Consider the following 23433-nt stretch of genomic DNA (forward strand, 5'->3'; position numbering starts at 1 on the left):
ATGTGAATGAAGCAAAAAGTAAGGAGATTCGTACGTTGTATGATCAGTTAGTCGCACGGTCGCGTGCTTGATCGAGTTGCATAATTCGCACCTACGAAAACACTATATATATATATATATAGGAATACTTGCAGCCTAGAAACTTGCGTAATAGAAAACACCTTCACCCACTTTCTACGAGATGGACAGATAAAAGATATGCAAATTCCAAAATACTCAAGCATGCACAATTAAATATTACGCCACTTTACAGCTCAGATTTGAAAGCGATCCGACGGCGTGGCGCTTGAGAGGAAAGTACAAAGTTCTCGGTCGCACTTTAGACACAGTGGGTGGCTGGTCGATTACGTTAACACAGCGATACGTTATCATTTTCAAGTAGCGCAGTCGCTCAGATCTTACTAACTTATATTTTTATTTATAACACGCACACATATACATTTGTGCACACGCACATACACGTGCGTGCACTTGTCATATTCGCACCACTCGGCTTCGCCTTGCCGCCGCTTTCTTTCTAAAACTTCGAAAGTTCACGAGATCTCCGCGAAGTTCTTCTGACACTCCCAAGCTATTTGGTGTCGCTTCTTATACCAGTTTCATGTCCCGAAATTCAGATAAGCCTCCGAGCGATTTTGATTCACACCTGGCGAGATCTACACCTCTCTTTGTCTTCCTCTATAATCATGTCACCGAGCATACATTGATACCTTCCCCTACTCGAGCAGCTAACCACCGAGCGAGGTGCCGGCCATGAAGAGAGGTGGGCGCACACGTCCAGAAGAGGATATCACGGGCCCCCGCCAGGAACGTCGGAGTTGTACGAGTCATGCGATTCAGGCCCGAGTCTCTCAGACTATACACGCGTCACGAGTCATGCACGTACAACGGCGCTGACGTCGCGACGTGGTATCATTATTAGTGTCACGCGCGCGCGCGCGCGCTTGTGTGTGTGTATATCATGTGTGTATGTATGTACGCGCGCGTGTGTGCGTGCGTTACGATTCGCGAATGATTACGACGGGCGTGCACGCGGACCGCCGCAAAGCGCGGCTCGTCGTCGGCGGTGTCGTCGCCTCGCTGCCCGGTCTCGCGTCGTCGCCGTCTTCGTCGTCGCCGTCGCCTTTGTCATTGTCATCTGACGCGCGCGTATTCAATGTATCTCGCGAATCCGCGCTCGCTCGCGACAGTGTGAACGAACGCCGGGCGCGTGTGTTATGCTGCACGGACGACAATAACGCACGTGTGTGCTTGCGTGTGAGCGAGCGCACGCGTGTACGTAAGCTCGTTATCGCGCTCGCGATACGCGGATGACTTTTGCTCGGCCCATTGGAACGCGTCCGCTCGGGGCACACCGCTGCGATCTGACAGGTAACACTCTCCATGTGACACGTGATGCGCATGGACATGTCATTGAATGACGACGATCATCTGCGAGGACGCGCTCCAAAAAGCGCGCGCGCGCGCGCGCGATTCGACCTCTCGCATATGCGAGAGCGCGCGATTTGTTTTTCTCCTTGTCAATGGAAGCGCGCGGGCGGCTGGCTTCTGTGACGTTCGAGTATCGGAACGACGGATCGGGGCCTCTGAATAGCTTCCACCGTCGACGGGCTTCCACCAGTGAATGTTCGCTCGTTCGCTCCGAGTGTTAACGCGAGGCATGCGGGTCCCGCGCGATAATTGAGATAGCGCGCTGTTATATCGGTGCAATGTGTATCCACAGAAAAGTGCATTAACAGCCAGGAGGTAAGGACGCGCTTCGTGAGCAACGGTTCCGCGAACAGATAAATGACGTACGTATATATGTTGTGCCGATATAACTGCTAGATCACTCTCGCGAGCGTGCTCGCTGTTTCGTGAACGATTTATTTGTTCGATGTGACAGATTGCCGCGCGCACGACAGCGATGCCGAAATAGCGCGAAGAAGCGTGCCCTCACACGCCGTCAAACGCGTGAGGGCTTCGCGATAAATCATGTTAGATTAATAGCCGCACGCACCTGCGATGATGCTATCTCCGGCTATCAGAATGTCGTAAAAAGCACGACGACGATAGTCCGTCCGCGAGAGAGGTACGGACACGTGATTGTTGTACACCGCTTCTTTGCGCGTCGTGGCGCGAGAAAGTCACCTCTCAGCGAAAGCCCCGGACAGAGGAAACAAAAGTATGAAATTGCAATTGTCGCGAAACAGATGAACGACCGGGAATCAGCTGGCCTTCGCGAACGCGCAATTTTTCGTGCTCGCAGGGACTCATCATTCGGCCGACTAGGTGTAAACTAGCCTTTATATTTATTTCATTGTCTGATTAACCCTTTATTACATTGAGAAAAAATGTTATTTGCAGCTATAATCGCACAAGAGAAATAATTACTATAAATATGATCAAGAAGAACTTTTCTTTATATATTAAATTCTACTATAACGCTAGTGATAATAATGTTGTATGCATATTACTGTCATTTGTCTAATTTAAAACATCCAAAAATATGATTGCGGCCAGAAATAATTGTAATTTTAGTTGGATCAACCATTTTGTTATCTTCAAACTTGCGTGTAATTTGGAGGCAATGTGTCAATCAGAGATACGTCGTTTTTAGTAATATATAGTCTATTGTTTATAATTACATGTTAATACATGTTAACGAAAAAATACACATCTTAGCAGACCACATGTCTAGAAAAGTAGTAGATCAGATACACTCCCGAGGACTTAAAGTAAGATAAAAAAGGATTCGCTTGCTGAAGAGTTAATTTTTAAGAAAAGTCCGTGAGTTTTTCTTTTAACTTAAATTTTCCAGTTACGTTAATCGACGCAATAAAAATTATTTATTTTCGACCAAATATTGCTCGCTGTGAATCTCGCATTAACGAATCGTGAATTTCACGATCTTCCCACAATAATCGAATTTATGGCGATATATACGACATCTAACATAACTGACAATTTATGTTAATCACATGAATACCACCGCAGAATGACTCTCCTCGCTGTTCAAAGCTGTTTGAATTGGTAACCGAATTACCGGCTAACAGACGGACGTACGATTCGAAATTAATATTTCGTCAAAACGGCGATCGAGCGTACGCTAAATATTCAATGGACGTTACGTCCATCAAGGGGAGGCTCGATCTCGGGCTATCAAGCCGAATACGCGCTTTGATCTCGCTGCTTGATACCTAACGGTGCGCGCATTCTTCTCATTTAATCCCACGAGTATTCTATCGCCCCGCCGCCCACTATCATTGGGTCGCACTACCTTCTCGATAAAATCGGCGGAAGCCCGCTCGAACATCGCGTCCGACATCTCTGCGCGTGGCGCGCTCATAAGTTGCTGAATTTATTCAGATTCCACGGTGAAACGAGTTGACTTTCCTCTCGCGAGGAAGCCGCAAGAATTGAATTTGTTTCTATATCATTCCCATCCTATCTACGTGGCTTCTATAGAACCGGAAACGTGTAGTTTGAGCTAATATCTATTCAGCGTGCTTGAGATGAATCGTGATTTGGCGATTACTTTTTACGTGTACGCACACGTTGAGAGTAAAATTATCTATAAATAAAAGATATTTATTTAGTGGGTGCTCTAATAACATATTTATTTAGTTGTAAATTCTTTAGTTTGAATGGAATTGCTTCCATGAAAAGCAATGATTTTTAGAAAAGTGTAAATTTTTTCATCTGAGAGGGATGTTTTTTCCATGGAAAAATATGTATATCAGTGTAAGCAAATTACTACCTACTAAATATTTTTTATATTTTTTTAGATATTTTTTTTCTTTTACATATATTAGAGTACAATAATTGCGCTTGCAGAACAACGAATACGTTCGATTATCCCAGAATAATCCTGAGATAAGTTAATCGTCAAGATAATCAGGATGTAGAAGAAAGATTTTTTCCTTTCCTATTCTTTCCTCTCTCTTTCTCTCTCACTTATCGTTGTCTGCTCTGTCTTCAGGCCGTCATGCGATCATGGACACTGAGAGCGGCAGCAACAGCGTCAGCGACAACGTCGGCGACGAGCAAAACCGAGATAGCAGCAAACCCGTTCTGCTGAAGTACGACAGTGCCGCCCACAACAAGTCGCACAAGCGACAACTCGGTAGCGCACGTAAAATGAGCGTGATGGCGGAAGAGGAGGACGTCGTGTCCGACGATACGGACCCAGACGTTATCAGAATCAGCCACCATCAGTATCACCACGAAAAGCGCGGCGAGACTGAGCCCGAGTGGTCGACGGAGGAAGGAGGTCGTCTGCTGAGTCCCGCCGGTCGCAAAATCGTCGTCGCCCCGACGACGACCAACAACAACGTCCGCAGGACGACCGATCGCGACGACAGTCCCGACAGCGGTCAAGACAGGTGTCCTCCTCGCTGGCAACAATCCCGACTGCTCGATCAGAGTGAATCCAGATCGAGTCCAGGTCGCGACAACGGTACTCAAAGTCCTGGCAGACTTCTGAGGAGCGTCGATCAGGTCCTCGCGAGGCATCATCATCGTTGTCCCTGTGTACGCTCGCTGAGGCTCCCCATCGCCATGGACGAGTGTCAGCAGCACTGTTCCTGCTGTCATCAGCCGCCCACCTGGGCTTCCATCCTGTACGCCGACGTGAACTGTGGTCATGCCCGTTCGTGCCCCGACACGGTCTCGATCAGGTCCCTGGCGTCGATCGGCCTGGGCTCTTCCGACGGCCGGAAGCTCACGATACGTAGAGTTCCCACTTCGCCGTCGGAGCTGCTTAACATGGTACATCCGCCGCCGTAAGTGAGCCACATTACCTACGAGCGTGCCTCTCGGCGTTTTGAAGGAGCGGGACGTGAATCACGCGTGAGCGCGAACGCTCCGAAAACAGATGACGAAGTCGTGCTGACGAGCGCAACGATTAGGCCGCGCTCTCGCACCTTGGCCGTGATACCGTGGAACGTAGAAGTCGAACGATATATGAGAGAGAGACGTATCGGTTTCGTTCCTGCGTCGCTATTCTCATGTGAAATTTCATCTGGTGGCGTTGTTTCTTTTCGTAGAAAAAAGATCGAATTCTTTCTCTCCATAAAAAGAAAATAAATTATTTTCTTAAGGAGGGCCATTTCTGAGAACTTTTGATCATGCGCAGAGAATTATAGTCAAATAATTTTCATATGAAATTGTTTCTCTTGGTAAAAAGAAAATTATTGCAAAGATGCAGGAAATAATTTTCATATGAAATTGTTTCTCTTGGTAAAAGAAAAATTATTGCAAGGATGCAGGATAGTTTTTGAGAATTTATCGTTTGAAGGAAGTTACAGTCTCAGTAATTTTCTTTTCACGTAAAATTATTTTCTTCCTTATAAAAAATATTGTTTTAGGGATACAGGTTAGTTTTTGAGGATTTAATCGTAAAGAAAATTCAATCCAATAATTTTCTCCACGTAATATTATTTCTCCCTTCATAAAAAAATTATTTCAAGAAGATAAGATAGTTTTGAAGAATTTAATCACGAAGAAAGTTACAATCAAGTGATTTTTTAAGTAAACTTATTTATCTACATTGAAAAATTATTTTTAGAAGATAGAATGATTCTTTGGGGAATTTTATCACAAAAAAAGTTAGGCTCCTTTGAACATTACTTGACCGTTATATATTCTGTAGAAGACACAAACAAGCGTGATAAAAAGTGACAGTAGGTCAAGAGAGATAAGACATACTTGAGTGATTCATAAGTTCTCGAGATCTGTGTCACTTTACTCGGTTAAGATGTGCAAGCGAGGCAAGCAGTTCTGCGAAATGAAGACAATCGCGCTTTCGATCATTTTGATCTCTGTGCAAATTCTTCAAGTAGTACCTCTCGCGGTTGCACAGTCAAAAATTCGTGGCAGTTGATTCGTTCGAGAAGCGTGGATGAATCATTTTGCATTAACGCCTCGAATGACTGACGTAACATCTCATCTGCACTACTTCTGAATTACAATGGATCAATCGACACTCGGCTAAATTGCGAAGCCCGTCATCGGGCTTGCTTTATGAGAAGGCAGAAAAAAGGAGAGAAAAACAGAAACACGACCGAAATAGACGATGATCGGACGAGGCAATTGACGTTAATTTCTGAAAAACTGAAATAATTAATCTTCATTTGCGTTAACGTTTTTCGTCTGTCTATCCTCGCTGAGCAAGTCGCCGTTGTGAAGGACTAGCGCCATGAATCAAATTAAAGCACACAGAAGCCCGCACCCACCATATGTTTCTCACTTGCGGGCTAATATCTCGCGCAAACAATGTAAATAAACCGCTAAGACGCGTTATCCGGCATATAAAAATGAAGCGACGGCCGGGCGTGATCCTCAGTACGTAAGATCCACGGCGGTAGTGACGGTGGCAGTTCGGGATCGCGTTGTAATTATTCCGGCGATTACCTTCGTACAATAAAGACTACCGTGAAGCGCTTCCTGAATCGCTCGCCTGATGCGCGTTAATTCCATCTCGAGAGTCGCGAGTTTATTATTGCGTCGCGCTGTTGCCCGCACCTAGCGCGGATGTAACGTTGCAAAGTCCCCTCGATCAGACTACTAAAGGTCAGTTGCACCCATGACTTTGATTGACTAATTATGAGCGGTGATCTCTCGCCTTCGTTTCTGGATCATAGCTTCAAAGAGAAAAGAAGGGATCAGAAATTTTCAGTCAGAAAAATTAGAAAAATTAGAACACTGAATGGAATACATATGAAGAGTTGCACACATATATAGGAAAATTTAAAAATCTATAGCATACATTGGACAATAAATTATGTATAAATTATTTATGTTCCACGAATGGTTTCACTTCTCTCGAGTTAATTAGTGTAACAAGTGATATTGATTCTAATAGACAACGAAAACGGTCGTTGCTCTAAGCGGCTCTAGAGAGGCGTCTACTCAATTTCCCATCTGAGAGCAACTTGGATGATTTAGGATCGATCACGCTATCAATTAACGCCAACCGTCGTTGATTAAATTCCGTCATCGTATCACCTGCACCAGCAGCCAAGCGCTATGATCTAGAAAGGGACGAGGGTTAAGTTAGTTAATCAACGACGTCGGTGAAATTGACTCTCAATTTGCCGCGTATAGCTCTAATCGACACGCTGCGACCTGCTCTAACGCGCGGACCAAGTTGCCGGATCAGCCAGCGCGCGTGTCCAACGTGAATTAAAGACGATCGAAGCCACTGTAGTATCCGGTGTAATTTTCGATGAATTCGCGTCCACGGTGCCGTAGACGCGCGTACTCGCAACAATAGAGACGCGACTGAGAGGACCGAATAGAAGACTGATTCATCGCGCTCTAAGATAATCTCACATTCAGAGCAACATTCGAGCAGAAGTAAGAGAAGTACACTTGGCTTCAATGTGACTTCAACACTTTCCCCCTCGATGCAGTTTGGAACGTAGCCGATAGTCCAATGAGGGAATTTATTTTTGCCTAATTCCCAGAAATCGAGTTGTTTCATTAGGCCATTGGGAGTGTTCCAAACTGCGCCGAGAGGAAAACGTCCAAACCATATTGGGAAGCAAGTTATGCAAACCGGCGTAATAGCTAAGTAGAGTTACATCATTTTAGTGTCCCTCATAAGAGATACATTATTTGAGTCAAAATTACTTTCGATGTCAGTATTCCATCTAATTCCTACTTTGATAGCTCTGAAGTCTGTATCAATCTCTTTTGATTTTATTTGATTTACTAGCTTTGCCGAATAGTCTCTCTTTAGAACTGGCACTTTCTGTTATTTAGAGATTCTAAATAGGACTTCAGTTTTCATGCGTATTAGACACATTTTTCAAAATATACAAATGTTAGAAGGTTCAGAAGGTAAAATAGGGCTAAAATTTTGGATATGCTCTATATATTATGCTCTATAACTTTCTATGTCAAGGCTATTATGTCAGTCTGTGTACACTCGTCACACAGGAATATAACAAAGAAAAAATAAGAGAGAGAGAGAGAGAGAGAGAGAGAGAGAGAGAGAGAGAGGTGAATTGTTCTCTTTGCGTCTATGTACGTGGCATCGACAATCGCATCTCATCCGAATTACACCGGTTAACCGATCATCCTGATATCAAAGCCTTGTTTCCTGAGCTGCGTATTCTCTCGTAACAAGAGAGAGAGAGAGAGAGAGGGGAGAGGAAAAGGAGAGATAGACCGAGGAAGAGAGCGATGCGCTGCGCATCTAAGCTGCTCGCGAAGCCGGCAGGTCTCGTAATCCAGGGACTGCAATTCCGGCGTATCGTCCCAGAGGCGTAAGTGGATAATAGGTGTACAATGTAAGACCGTATCGTTGTTGTAAGTAGGTGTGTTCGTGCGCTCTCAGTAGCATATTGTTGCGGCTGCTGTCCCGCTTCTTCCATTGAAACGGGACGGCGCTTGGAACGACCCGTAATCGTCGTCCTACATTTAGAGCTCGTCACGTCTCGTTTTTGAATAGCGCGCACGGGCCTCCTGGGGTAAAGACATTCCTCCTCCTCAGCGACGTGAACGCGTTAATGAAGCGACGATAAACAGCTGAACGTTGTAAATCCACGTGTACGCGCTATCTCTCGACGCTCTCCTGCCGATACGCGTGGTCTGATTAAGTTATTTACGTCAGAGGTAGAGGGAGAGCGAGAGAGAGAGAGAGAGAGAGAGAGAGAGAGAGAAAGGAAGAAAGAGACATTCGTGCATCAACTCTATACTTATCGTTACAAAACTCACGACAGGAGATTAGCAAAAATTATTTGATGATATAACGAGTCGTTTTCACGGCTTTTATTTGAGAAATGGCATTGCGCACCGACACGATAGTGATAATTGATTACTCTTCGGCAATTAATCATTGACAACTATCGTCCTGCGTAGGCTCTTATGAGCTTCGTAACTTCTCGTGAGTGGAAACCTAAGATCAGTATTAATAGTATTAATAGTTATGACTTGAAACTCGTCTCAAGTGAGATATTCGGATTTGAATTAGATGAGAGTTTTTTTCAATTTGATCACATGACGGCGGATCTATAAATAATCGCATACATCATAATTCGTCTGAAAAACTTGGAATAAAAATCTGATATGAGACAAAATATAAAGTCTTATATGAGACAAGTTTAATATGAGATACTTAGATTTTTCTTTAGAGTTGAATTTAACTTTTTTCAGTCATGTTATAATATACGTAACATTTATATCTATAACAACACGATTCAGCTGAAAAACTCTCGTCTAACTTTCAGTTCAGATCTGTCTCCCTTGAGACGAGTTTCAGGTAATAACTATTAAGAGGATGCCATAGTTGAAAAGTTTACCGACAAAGAGTATTGACTTATTTCTGCAAAGTTTACGTCGGATTGGTTGTACAGAATCAATATTATGTTTACACAGTGAAAATATGTACAAAAACTAATTGGAGCATTTGTCAGTATACGACGAAAGCGATAAAGAAATTCAAAATTGACACATCGAGCTGTCAGTTAGCGTAAATATTTGCCTCATACAACAGTTTTGCAGCTTGTGCATACCGAATGTATGTTTGCTCCGCTCATCAAGAAAAGTTTGAAGAACATTTCTGCGACTTCATAACTAAATTCGCAAGCTTAAAAATATACGATGAGTTTGCAGAAAGATCTTTTTATACGCGCGATTGTGTTTTCTATTAAATATATGCGGTGAAGCAAAAGCACCGCATATTTATATAACATTTGTACACACGAGAAATACGAAAAGGATAACGTGATCGTGTCAGAGCTTATTCGACTCTGAATAAAAATCTGAGTATTTCACATGAAACGAGTTTCAGGTGACAACACTTAACACTTCGAGCGCACACATCAGGCGGAGGACGCCAAGGGCACACCAAGGTGCAAATTTGCACCAACGATTTTTGCTGACTTGTAACTCAGCTCCGAATAATCAATTTCAATTTTTTATGTTTTTAATATAAGAAAAGAAAATCAGAATATTTCACAATAATAATATAAAAGCCGACAAGAAAATGATAAAAGGGTGATAAATTGATTCACATTTGTTTGTATTCCGAAAAAAACATCTTTTGCAGAAATCGACAATGCAAGTTTGCGCCTCAGTGCGCTCGAAGGGTTAATATGAGCCTAACAGTATCATCGGGGAAACCTTGGCGGCCGATGCGTAACGTTTCCGTTACGCTTATATTGTTGTGTTATACATTCTTTTCAGAATCTAGCTACACGAGTAATGGCGTGCATTATCGTATCCGCGATGCACCCACGACACGTTATATTAGTTTTGCGTCGCGAAACGAGCGGGGAGTGTACACAGGTGCGTCGCCTATATGTTTTTCAGCATTGTCGACCGCCGCCTGTGCCCCCTCCCCCTCCCGTTCTTTGTGGTCCGACACCATTTTTGCGCTCACCACACCGTGAAGTATGAATTTATACGATAAACGCATAAAAATTCCCTGCCCGATCCGCGCGAGTGTTACGTAACGCGTAGCGCGTCGTCGTCGCAAGGTCGATATTGTGCCGTCGTCGTTGTCGTCGTCGCCGCCTATTTCGCGCGCGACACTTTATCATAATATATGGCTATTAAGAGAGATTTCTTTCTCTCATCGGACTTATTTATAACGGCGTGTTCAAGTCCGCCGGGAACGAACGCGTTCACCCGCGAATACCACCTGCGACGCCTTCGCGCGACGCCAAACTGTTCTAATCTACGCTATCGTCGATAATCGGGCAATCGAGTGGCTGCTGCGTATATCGTTCTATAAACAATGACGATGAATATTTAATGGTGACTGTCGGACCATTACCGTCTGGTAGCACGCGAACTAGCGCGTCATGTAAATGCGCGGACACAGCGACCATGTGCATCGTAACTAACGCGCTACCAAGTCAAAGTGATTTTCCGTCAAATCGACTCGTGATACATCCGGCAATTCTCGCGGATTCGTTAGCTGAAATCGTCAAACAATTACAAAACGATTGCCGGCCAGATCGCGGCCCGCCACAATTATTTTTCGCAGTTTGCTAGATGCGCAGTTTTTATACTGATTGAGCTAGAGATGCAGTCATTTCATTATTTTTCAATGATGTTTTATTGAATTTTTACCAACTGAATAGTTTAAAAGTACGTAACGTGACTGATTAAGTGGACGCGATTTTCCGTCAAATCGACTTGTATCCGACAATTCTTGCGGATTCGTTAGCTGAAATTGTCAAACAATTACAAAACGATTGCCGGCCAGATCGTGGCCCGCTATGATTACTTTTCGCAGTTTTTATACTGATTGAGCTAGAGATGCAGTCATTTCATTATTTTTCAATGATGTTTCACTGAATTTTTTACCAACTGAATAGTTTAAAAATACGTAACGTGACTCACTAAGTGGACGCGATTTTTCGTCAAATCGACTCGTAATGCATCCGGCAATTCTCGCGGATTCGTTAGCTGAAATCGTCAAACAATTACAAAACGATTGCCGGCCAGATCGCGGCCCGCCACGATTATTTTTCGCAGTTTGCTAGATACGCAGTTTTTATACTGATTGAGCTAGAAAAGTACGTAACGTGACTGACTAAGTGGACGCGATTTTCCGTCAAATCGATTCATAACGCAAACTCGTACATTGAAGTCAAGCAATTAAAAAATGGCTCCTGAATAAATCGCGACCTACCACTTATTTTTTGCAGTTTGTTAAATGATTTTTGTGTTTGTCAAATCGACTTCTAACACGAATTTGTTTCCTGAAATTGTGAAGCAATTAAAACGGGTTCTGACCATTTCGCGCGGCGCTATATTATTTTTTGCAGTTTGCTAGATGGATTTTATGACTGTTGACTGTTGAAGATTCCATTATTTTTCACTGTGATGTCATTAAATTATTTCCCACGTTAGTTTAAAAATGCGTGACGTGGCTGACGTGCGACTGAGTTGGCGTAATTTTCCATCGAATCGATTTGTAACGTGTTTCCCGCGAATCTATCGACTGAAATCGTCGAGCGATTAAAAAACGGGTTTGATAAACTCCCATCCCGCCATATTATTTTTTGCGGTCGACCAAATGATTTTTATACCGTTGACTATATCAATCGAGATGCAGTGGTTCAATTATTTCCCACTGATGCTGTCAGTAGTATAAAAATGCGTGACTGACGCGTGACCCAGTCGGCGCGATGTTCTATCGATTTATCGACTCATAACGACTCATAGCGTCCGGCAGTTCCCGCGAATTTGTTGACCGAAATCGTCAAGCAATTAAAAAAACGGGTTCTGACGGGCTTGTCGCATTATTTTTTGCGGGTTGTCAAGTGGTTTTCGTATTATTAACTTTAAGCAGAGAGATACAGTGATTAAATTATTTTCCCATTGATTAGTTTAAGAATGCGCAGCGTGACCGACGTGCGATTTCCCGTCAAATGCATTCACAGTGTATCCCCAAAGACCAATTTCGGAGATACGTCGCACTGACAATGACTCTTCGAATGTCGTCACTCGCCGTCACTTCGAGCGGACCGAAGGGAACGCAGCCGAGGAGAAATGTCGCGCCAGCATCGTTATTTAAATCTCCGCGCCGGGCTCGTAAATAACTTCACTCGTTTGACAAAGTATTTAGCAAAACGCCACCATTACGCACGCGCGCTATCGGACGGATCTATTAATATAAAACTAGCGCGCTTGTATTTCTATTCATGCAGAAGCTCTTCTCCAACTGGCAGCGGTCATACGTCACCGCGCTTCCGCGTTTTCCCACCGAAACGTCATGTCTGATGAATTTAGCGCGCGCGACATCTCTCCCCCGCGACTCTTCCAATTTTTCTCGCTGCACCTGGCGCCGCGGAAGCCCCTTTCGATTCACGGTTACGACGCATTCGCACGACAACCGCAACCGAGTGCCGACGTAGACGATGTTGCAGGTTCGAGGATGATCTCTCTACGTGCACCAGCTTCGACGACGGGGACGCGGACGACCCGAGCGATTATCGGCAGCCCAGGAGGCCGCATTGGGCGAACAAGGTGCAATTCGTGCTGGCCTGCATCGGCTACTCCGTCGGCCTCGGCAACGTCTGGAGATTTCCTTATTTGTGCTACAAAAGCGGCGGCGGTGAGTCTCCCACGGCGAGCGCAATTAATCCATTGCGCGCGCGATAAGTGGCGCGCAATCGTAATCTCGCGAGGTCCGATTCCGCGCCAAATGCGGAAAACGAGTCCGTACCGACAGACCGTCGTCTCCGGGAAAGAGGGGCGGGAGGGGCGGGGGCGGGGGGAAAGGAGGAAGAAGGAGATTTCGCGCAGCTGTTGGACGCAGATACACGGTCAAAATAAACTCGCCAAGTAAGCAAACAACGACGTCGTCGGGACGTGTCGCCGCGATTAGCATAACTGTGATAAGAGTGCGCGGTTATTTTGCGTGTCGCCGGTGTGAAGTACGTCAGCGGCGAAATAGCTGACGGAGCGACAGTCCGAGCTATCGTCCTTTTCTCGGGGACTTTATACGGAATACCGCGGAATACACGACTGCGGCTCGAACCGCGCGCTTTCCGCGACTTCTCTGCTACATACACACCGAGAAAATATTATAGTAAAAATTACATCAAGATTATATTTTACTTCACAGCACGCTTTTTGCACACGCCGAAAAATATAATCCCGTCCTCAGCGGAATCCTATGTTGTGGCTTCGAGAGGATTTCTCTAAAACTGAAAGGAAAATTTAGGAATATTAGAATGACATCCCGAAACAAGAGTTTCGGTTGCGAAATGCCGTAACTCCATATTCTAAGCGGAAATTCTTAGAAGAAAGAGTTTCTCTTCTAGTGAGAAGGAACAATATTGTGTTTAGAATATTTTCCCTGGTTGTGGTTTTAGAAGAATCCTCTTCAGGCCATGCACAAGAGAATTCTAGTAAGAATGAGATTATACCTTTTACTTTGGATGCAAAGGTGGATTATACTGACATATTACATTATGAATTATTACACATGGAGGGAAAAGATATTCAAGAAATAAAAAATATTCATCCGTACTAAAAACATATTTATTTTTGTAGATATACGTAATTTTTTACACTGAGAAAAAATATTTTTCAAATAAGAGTACACACATTTTAAAACCTTAGTTTATCACGAAAGCAATTATTTGTTCTACTTAAACAAAACAGTTTAGTTTAAATAAATATATCATTAGTACACAATAAATAAATATTTTTTAAAAATATTTTTTGCTCTTACACACATAGTGTAGAAATAAACTGGGCTATCTGTGAATAAAAAACATTCAAACAAACTGCAATAATTTTCTAGTAAAAAGTTAACGTAACGTGCACAACACATTTCAGGCGAACATGTAACCTCGATCATATTCTCTGTGCGGTTCGAGTTCACAAAATTTCGTTGTAACTTTTGCTGCAACATTTTCTGCATATTATTTCCCTGATTTTTCACTGAGAGAAATTACTCGATAGGAAATTAACAAATATTTCCGATCAAAATACCAATGAATTTTTGTATCCGGCCAGGAAACATCTGAGAAAGAATATCAGATCATAATTTTTTGATTGGTTTATTGGATAAAATGCTATTATATGAGCGGAAGTATTCGATTAAATTTAATTGGATATTTTGATCAGACATTAAAATTTGATCGAAAATATTGGTTTGTTGATTTTTTATCGGATAATTTCTTTCAGTGCAGGCTTCTTCATCTCGCGAGAATAACACGTCGAGACACGTTGGTACAATGTCGTTCTCACGTGACATTTAAACGGTTAAACGTCAGTCGCGACCGGTCAGTCGCAACAGCCGTCGAGGGAAAAATCGCATGTCACGCGTATACGGGGGAAAAATTACACGCTGTCGCGGAAGAGCGAATTAAGACGGAACCCGCGAAGGCGCGGTGACGTCGTCTCGCGGAAGTCAGGCTAGCCGTATTCAGAGCAAGGGCGACCCGTCCTCTTTTTCCCTCGCAGTCCCTGCAACTCTCGCGAGCTGGTGTCGGGTTGCCCGGACAATTTTCAAAGTCTGGAAGCATCCGGCGGCCGGATGCGCGGCGCAATTCGCTCGCGGAACTTGATACATGACCTTGCCGGAGCGCGGCTACTCCGCCGGACACCGTGAATGATTTCAATGACACCGGTGGAAATAATCGGCCGAGAGTGTCATCTCGGCGCACTCTCTGCCGGTCTAAATTGGTGGGCCGGAAGACCGGCTCTCTCGTGTAACGCGATCTGATTTACACGATTGAAACGCCTCGGCTTTCGCGCTCGGGTGACACGCGCGCGCCTCGATCTCGCACGATGCGCGATGCGCGATCAGCAGGGATCATCGTGCTGAAACGCATCGTCGATGTCGATCGTGTCAACGCACGTGGATCGCGGTCTTTGTGAACGCGAGTCTGAAATGCCGTCTAGTCGCATCCCGCGGGAGAGACAAAGAGAGAAAGAGAGAGACGCTCTCAAACATGTAGCAATTTCAAGCACCCCGACTTCCTAATTGCAATTGTACCGCGCGTGATTTCGAAAACGCGGCGCGAACAAATGCGGATTCAGCGCCCGTGGGACGGGGCGGGAGGGGGGCATGAAATTTTGACTCTCAAAGAAACAAATTGACGAAACCCCAAGTATTCGCGATAGTTATTTTCATTTGCGGGATAAATTCAAGAGCCGACGACAGCTTTATTTGATTGCAACTACGCGCTGCGCGACGTATCTCCGCGCTTACAACCGGCTAGGGGAACAACTCCGTAATTTCAACTATCCGCGCGTGCACGCGCGAATTATATTCGTTGTGCAAACAACGCGCGCGAGCGCACACATACACTCACGCTCGCGCGCACGTCGGCGGGACTCTGCGCTCATAAAAATACACCGTGTATGTGATCTCGCGAAATCACATATTAAACGGGAGAGGAGCGGAAAATCAGAGGAAATAATATGGCTCCGCTGGCCGGGCGCACGCGAAACGCACGCGCGCCGCTCGACATATTCATTGCGAGCCGCGACAATAAATTGCATTTACGTGAGAAAGACGACGTTGTGTCGCAAATGGTCGCGACAACATTAATGGAAACACCATTATGCGCCTTGTAACGATGCGCATTGGATTTTCGTCAGAAATTAAATCGCAGTCCTCCACCCGCAATCCTCCGCCCTCCTCCTTCCCCTTCCGCCCCTCTATTGATACGTCACGTGAAATCGGCCGATTGTTATCTCGGCGTCCTCGTTTAATATCTGGCGATAATTTATTTGGCGTACGATCGCATATATTATTTGTGTATTCGGTCGGACTAAATGAAAACTGCCATCCGTGCGTCGCGTCGCGCGCGTCGCCGGATTGAAGCCGACGGAGAAAACATATCGGATAACGTCGTCTGATTTATGCGTGCGACGCGATACGCTGTGCCGTCGAGTGGGATTAATTTACATCTCTCTTTCCGAGGTGCGAAGCGCATCATACATCGCGCGATCACGTTCGCGTGGACGCGTCGAACAAGAGCCTGCCTCGTCGCCGCGAAAAATGACGTTGCGGCCAACGTGCTGTACAATTGCCACCGCGATAGTAACGGAGCATTATCGTTGATTACCAGAAAATACGATTGGATCGGTCACTCTGATAGCTAGCTCAATTGCAGTAAGAGAACAGTATGGTTATATTAACGAAAAATGAAATTGCATTAGCAACAAAATACTGTCATTGTTAACGAGAAATACGATTGCGTTAATAACAGAATGTAAGGTTGATGCAAAAGCTTCGTCATGTGTGTGTGTATGTGCGTCGAAATAAAATAGAAAACGAAGTTATTTAAAGGATCAATCATTTTGATGAATAACTAGAACAAACACAAGTTACTCAGCTACTTAGTAATACTATAATATACTATTTGAAATATTTTTCAAAATATCAGGATTACTTGGACACAAATACAATTCTGTGTACAAGGATTGCTTGCTGTATTATCTATACATGTACAAATACTTAATCCACTTTATGTTTGAAACAATAAGATAGCTTTTATCAGTTTTTATCTTATTGTATGGAGTATATTTTTTAATTTTATAAACTTATTTGTGTTTTCTTTTATGCTGCTTTTATACAGTAGATTTAATAATGCCTCAAGCTACAACATGTTCAGCTATTTGAAGTCACTAACTTGCATCGTGCACCTGCATGAGTAGTTTCTTAAAAGTGGGTTCTTCGTAAAAATAGCGAAAATATATTCTATCGGATCTTTTCTCCGTAAAAAAAGAATTCGTATTTATATAACGTTATATGTCCATTATTTGAACATATATGATATATCAGAAATTTCGGGAATTTAATAGGAAAATGACAAATCTTTTGTACCAACCTAATACTATCATTAAGAAAGTAAAATTACGCTACTAGTAAGAGAACACTATTTTCACTAACAAGAAGTACCGGGTGAGATTTGTAATAACTGATGGGAAGAAGATTCGGGAAAACTCATCGGAAACCGCGACTAATCGTCACCTGTCCTTGCCTCGGCTAAATGCTTGGTGTCGAATTAAGTCGTAATCCGCGCCGTTACCGTCGTCGTTTATTGCGAATAAAGAGTTACATCCAGTAAGTGACCTTGCTAACTGCCCACAGTATGATTAACGTCGAGTACTATTGCGTCGAGCACGTACCATGTTTAGCGAAACGTTTGACAAACGCGTGCTCCATAGCCGGACTAACGCTCCTTACACTCGAGACTCGCGGTCCCTGTTTTTGCGAAATCAATTTATGTATGCCGATTACGACGGACTCTCGTCCGAATACTCCGCGCTTATTCTGCGGTCCTGCTGTTTCAGGTGTGTTCCTCGTGCCTTACTTTTTAATACTCATAGTATGTGGAGTACCATTGCTGTACATGGAGCTCAGCATCGGACAGTTCACTCGTCGCGGCCCGATCGGCGCGCTGGGTCAAGTGTGTCCGTTATTGAAAGGTAAACGAATAAGTCGTCGAATGATGGATTGCCGATAAAATGTGATGGCCGATGGCTAGATACGATGGAGGCTTTTCACGCGCTCATTTCTGCAATCCACCGTGAAACTCGCGAAAATTCGAGAGAGACGGCATAAATTTATTATACTATATTTTTGAAATGTAAAAATTTTGAGGTATATCGATTCGCTGAAAAAATTATATCTGTATTTGGAACTAAAATATTTGGTACACGCGATTTGGCTGGCATTGTCATGCTTGTGTCAAGTGCATATATTATTGAGAAACGCACAAAGCGGCAATTAAATTTTTTGCTTGCAGTTACTAAATGTTTGTTCGACCCATTTTAATCAAATTGTTTCGGTGCCAAACTTTCCTTTCGACAACAAAATTTCTTCATATAGAAATAATTTAATTGCTTGTAATATTTTCGTGAATAATCGTGAATAATCATGAATAATCGTAATATAATCGTGAGTTTTTAAACTGCGTTTCAAATATTTCGATATAACTCACACAATACCGCTAAATCATAAAAGTATCGAAATTTCTCATATGTCTGGATGTTTCCAAATTTATTTTATACACAGAAAGAAAAATTTAGTTAGATTAACCAAAGATTTGGTGAAGTACAAGCGAACCAGAATTGCGGTTGAAATTACTAGAATTTTGTTCAAGTTAATAACATTTTTAGTTAACCAAGCAAAATTTCTAGTAATTTTAACTCTGAGAACTCTGATTTGTTCATATTTTACTAGATTTTTGGTTGATCCAACCAATTCGTTTTGCATGTATAATTGTGAAGTTTAATTGAAATTGGTTGTTTTTTTCAATTTCTCTTGCGAATGTAAAGAGCTGGGAGGAACTCTCTATTGTACGGTGACTCGTAATTCTTCGTTTAGAGTACAATGCTACAAGTTGTCTTATGTGTTAGCATTCTACGTTTTCGCCTGTACAGGAGCTGGCTTATCCTCGGTCGTGATATCGTTTCTGTTGTCAACCTACCACAATGTGATAATAGCCTACGCAATTTATTACTTCTTTGCGGCATTCCGTGCGGAGCAACCGTGGTCGCGTTGCGACAACTCGTGGAATTCGCCGCGCTGTTGGCTGCCCAGTTATGGATCGATCGATAATCGGACTCGACCGAATTCGACGAGGACGCCGTCCGAGGAATTCTTCGAGTAAATTTCTCCCTTATCATGTTTTCTCAACTTGTATAAATTATATCTACATTATCCTACATATTTTTTATTTAATATGAGATGTAAAATACATCTAATTTTAACTTTGTATGCTAAAAATTTCCTGAAATATATATAAGACATTTGTGAAAAAATAGTTGAATATATTTTTCTTCTTTTTGTTTTTTATCCAGCAACAAGGTCCTGCAAATTAGTAATGGAATCGAAGAACCGGGAGCTCTGAGATGGGAGCTCGTGGCGTGCTTGATTACCGCGTGGATCATGGTATACTTCTCTATTTGGAAATCGATTAAGTCGTCGGCGCAAGTGAGATATCTTACAGCGACTCTTCCCTTCCTTCTAATCGTGGTCTTCCTTACACGTTCCCTCACACTGGAAGGTGCCGAGAAAGGTCTGCAGTTCTTCTTTCATCCGCGCTGGGAATTGCTGGGCGACGCTAAGGTACGCGCGCATCAATCATTCTGCGTGTATAAAAAGAAACAATAAAAAGGAAACAATAAAAAGTGAAAAATCAGACCGTGATGATACAATAGATTGTATTTTTGAAGAATTTAAAATCTCAACTTCTACCTAATTCGTTGCTTACTTCTACGTAACCAGTTGCGTGCTTGCACAGTTTTTGCATTAATTTTAGTCGCAATAAATCGTCACTAGGTCTGGATAAACGCCGCGGCACAGGTCTTCAATTCTGTGGGAATCGCCTTCGGATCGATGATATGCTTCGCCAGTTACAACAGGTTCCATAACACGATCCTGGTGGACACTGTCGCCGTGTCGCTGATAAACGCTTTCAGCAGTCTCTTGGTTGGGATATTCTCGTTTGCCACAATCGGCAATATAGCGCTGGAGCAAAACACGTCCGTTGAAGATGTCCTGACTGACGGTATGCACAGAGTGTTAAGGCTCGTCTACAATACTTCTCTTACTTCAGAGAAATACATTCGATATAAGAGAATTAGAGTATAAGGGGCGTAAACGAAATAGATTACTTTTATCTCTTACACTAACTTTTTTACGCCAAGCTTGCTTTACGTACTGTAGACGAGTCTTTAGATATGAGAAGTTTGCGTTGTGAAAAAAGAAAAATGCTGAAAATTGTATGTCTTATTGTATTTTACTCACATTATTTCTCTCATAACTGCGTTGCAATACACGAGACACTCACAATTGTTGCTCGAAACGACGGCTCCAATGAGATGATTACTTATTTGTTGATTCATTTTTTTCTGATATCCTCTCCCTCACTGTTTTGTATCGCGTCAGTTTTTTAATTTCCGGTCCTAACATTTTATAGATAAATCATAATTTCTCCGTTCAAGGACCTGGGCTGGTTTTCGTAATCTATCCGCAAGCGTTAGCCAAGATGCCGGCTTCGCAGCTGTGGGCTGTGCTATTCTTCTTCATGCTGGTTTGCCTCTCGCTGAACAGTCAAGTAAGTACGTGCAGCGCGAATGCAACGGGGAAAAGCACACACGTCCTTTTCAACGTACGGCGCGATTGTGTACGATTACAAACCGACGAGCAAATAAACGCGATCGACTTGCGGAACTTCAGCGTCGCGAAAATACACAGGAGAGAGAGAGAGAGAGAGAGAGAGAGAGAGAGAGAGAGAGAGAGAGAGAGAGAAAGGGAGGGAGAAAGAGAAAGAGAGAGAGAGGGGGACGTACAGAACGTATTTTAGTCGCATGTGTAGAATAAAAACAAATTCAAGATTGAAGATCGAACATGATTGTTGCTCAATCTGGAATGCAAATCGCGAATGCAAAGTGTGTTTTCACGAACTTTCTATTCCGGAGATCGTAACAGGCAGGCGTTTTGCAATGTTTTCACGGTGGTTGCGCAAACCTCTTTGAATTTCAGTTCGCCGTAGTGGAGGTTGTCGTCACGTCGATCCAGGACGGCTTCCCGAATTGGGTGAAACGTCATCTTCTCTGTCACGAGATATTGGTCCTGCTCATATGCGTCGTGTCGTTCCTGTTCGGGCTACCGAATATCACGCAGGTATAATTAGCAATGCGATGTTTCTACTTATGTTTTACAATCGGTATAATATCTGTCCACCACTAAGTGACACCTCGTGACTGCCTCAGGGTGGTATTTACTTTTTCCAACTGATAGATCACTATGCCGCGTCCATGTCCATCATGTTTTTGGCATTCTTCGAGATAATCGCGATCTCGTGGCTCTACGGCGTGCGCCGGCTCTGCAACAACGTCAAGGAGATGACCGGACGTTTGCCCTCGGTGTACTTCCGCTTCTGTTGGTTCCTCGCCGCACCCCTCCTCATAATGGTGAGATCGCAATCATATTGATGAATTTCGTCATGCTGAAATAAAGCGTGTCTTTCTATAATACAATTGTGTCAAGTAACATGTGAAATACACGCAGAAAATAATGCAGTAAAAATTACAACAAAATTTTTATTATCTTGAGGGGTACAGAATTGTGACCGAAATTACTATGCATTCGTTGTGTTTGACTTCTTACTACAAAGTTATTGTAATTACTTTAATGTTTTTTTACATTATATTAAGTTGATCGTCAATTACTATTTTTACAGTAATTTTTACTGCGATTTCAATATAATCGAGAGAGAGAGAGAGAACTTTTTAAAAAACATTAGAAAAAGAAATATAATTATAACGTAATTTTTACAATATTTTCTTCATGTATAATGAATCATACTTGAAAGATTGCTTCCGCGATCAACAGAGACCTAAAAGATAAAAATGCATACCTTTCAAATTATATCTCTTATAATTACATTTCTCTCAATTATCATGTCTGTAATAATTCATCGGTTAAGCTCTTGTACTGCATATATAATTAATTTATTCCGCACCATATAATCAGCACGACAGTTAATCTCAATCTCACGGCTCGTTGCGTATCACTTACAACGCGGTCAACGATCTTAAAGAGAGCGGGGCGCATCTTTATAATTTCCATCTCCTTTCAGGCTGTTTGGGTGTTCAGCCTAATTGATTATGAGCCGCCAACCTACCACAATGGCGATTACGTTTATCCATGGTGGGCAGAGGCAATCGGATGGGGCATCGCGTCTCTCTCCTTAATTTGCATTCCCGCTTTTGCTGTTTGCGTACTCGTCAGAGCGGATGGCATCACGTTTGCCGAGGTGTGTCAAGTTTCGTTGACACTGGTCGAATTTCTAACATCGCCGGATCGTCGATTTACCTACCTACTATCGATAAATCTATATATGATTCAATACGTTACTTTACGATAAGATATAATTCCTGTGTCGTTTATTTTCTGGATAAGCCGCCAACGGTAGCGAAAATTATAGTTCGAAGAGATATGTAGAATCTTCTACAAGATGGATATGAATACGAATTTTTTCATTTCATATCTTCTTTTCTCATGATAATGGCAGTGCACCGATAGAGAGTACGGTTCTTAGAATTTTAATGAAGAAAATTTCATTTTCTCGCAGAGACTCAAGAATTCCATCAAACCGCACTTTGAAGCGTGTAAAGTGTGTGGGCAGGAGTACTGCATAGAGCCCTTGCACAATCTGGAGGACGACGTACAAAAGGAACCCCAAGTTGACATGAACACTTCAATACCGTTGAATTCGCACTACCTGCTGAAGCCTCAGATGTGATAACGTAACGCGCAAGAACGTTCCATTTTCTACGGTTATACTTAATCGTACCCACGAGCCGAGATTTCATGAAAGAGAGAAAGAGAGACAAAGAATCGAAAAAAAGAGATACGTACCGTCAGTCATCACAGCAGCTGTCGCGAGACAACCGACATTCCATTATTTATAGCTCCTTATAAATACAGTAATTAGTTGCGAAAGTCATTAATGTAAGAAAGTATCCGTTACACTGATGTTATTACTTTTCACAAAGTAATGATATTAATACTCTTTGCGCCATCATCGTGTGATAGACCATAGACAAGCACTGATTCGAGGTAGGATTACATTGTTGACAGTAAGTTTAATAAATTATTATGTATCGCGTCCAAGAAAAGAAATGTGTTTGCCTGCTTCTCCTTCCCCATCTCATATCTTTTTTTACGAAAATAAAAAATAATACATTCAAAAAATGTTCCTGCAGTCAGTGCAAAAATTATATCTAAAAATAAGAGCTAAAATAGATATAAATGACTAGCAAACACTGCAATATCGCGTGTAGTTTTGTAGTTAATCAATACAGATAGCAGAGAAAAATAGAATTTTTATCTGAACCACTTGCAAAATTTAGCAAGAAAAACGCTCTGTGACGCCCATAGCTGTGCTAAATAAAAAAGACTAGCGACGAGAGTCAAACAAAAATATGTAGTTCTCACACCCACCTAAA

At 42.9% G+C, this 23433-nt stretch overlaps 1 protein-coding gene across 8 annotated transcripts; it reads left to right on the forward strand.

Moving 5' to 3' along the window:
• Nucleotides 1-830: 830 nt before the first annotated feature.
• LOC116843476 (sodium- and chloride-dependent GABA transporter ine) lies at nucleotides 831-23340 on the forward strand. 8 transcript variants are annotated; one of them, XM_032813928.1, is made up of 13 exons: nucleotides 5460-6552; nucleotides 7087-7338; nucleotides 7889-8252; nucleotides 12870-13057; nucleotides 17764-17898; nucleotides 18856-19081; nucleotides 19276-19543; nucleotides 19757-19985; nucleotides 20422-20534; nucleotides 20963-21103; nucleotides 21193-21393; nucleotides 22062-22238; nucleotides 22557-23327. In XM_032813928.1, the coding sequence occupies exons 3-13, from the start codon at nucleotides 8170-8172 to the stop codon at nucleotides 22725-22727; spliced, it is 1932 nt and encodes a 643-aa protein (XP_032669819.1). In that variant the 5' UTR covers nucleotides 5460-6552; nucleotides 7087-7338; nucleotides 7889-8169; the 3' UTR covers nucleotides 22728-23327. The 8 variants fall into 8 exon arrangements, 7 of the variants coding, with proteins under 7 accessions (XP_032669814.1, XP_032669815.1, XP_032669816.1 ...); XM_032813929.1 differs by having other exon boundaries at nucleotides 7924-8252; XM_032813926.1 differs by having other exon boundaries at nucleotides 8078-8252.
• Nucleotides 23341-23433: the final 93 nt, after the last annotated feature.

The sequence above is a fragment of the Odontomachus brunneus genome, unplaced genomic scaffold (genome assembly GCF_010583005.1).
Source record: "Odontomachus brunneus isolate Ranch 3 - 2012 unplaced genomic scaffold, Obru_v1 Obru_scaffold_033, whole genome shotgun sequence".
NCBI classification, from domain to species: domain Eukaryota; kingdom Metazoa; phylum Arthropoda; class Insecta; order Hymenoptera; family Formicidae; genus Odontomachus; species Odontomachus brunneus.

What these genes read in the sequence shown, in the direction of transcription:
- LOC116843476 (XM_032813923.1), top strand. Translation starts at nt 1,311, where the DNA reads ATGACTTTTGCTCGGCCCATTGGAACGCGTCCGCTCGGGGCACACCGC. An exon ending in GTGCTACAAAAGCGGCGGCG is followed by an intron (nt 13,058 to 17,763) that starts GTGAGTCTCCCA and finishes CTGCTGTTTCAG; the next exon opens with GTGTGTTCCTCGTGCCTTAC. An exon ending in AGTGTGTCCGTTATTGAAAG is followed by an intron (nt 17,899 to 18,855) that starts GTAAACGAATAA and finishes TCGCCTGTACAG; the next exon opens with GAGCTGGCTTATCCTCGGTC.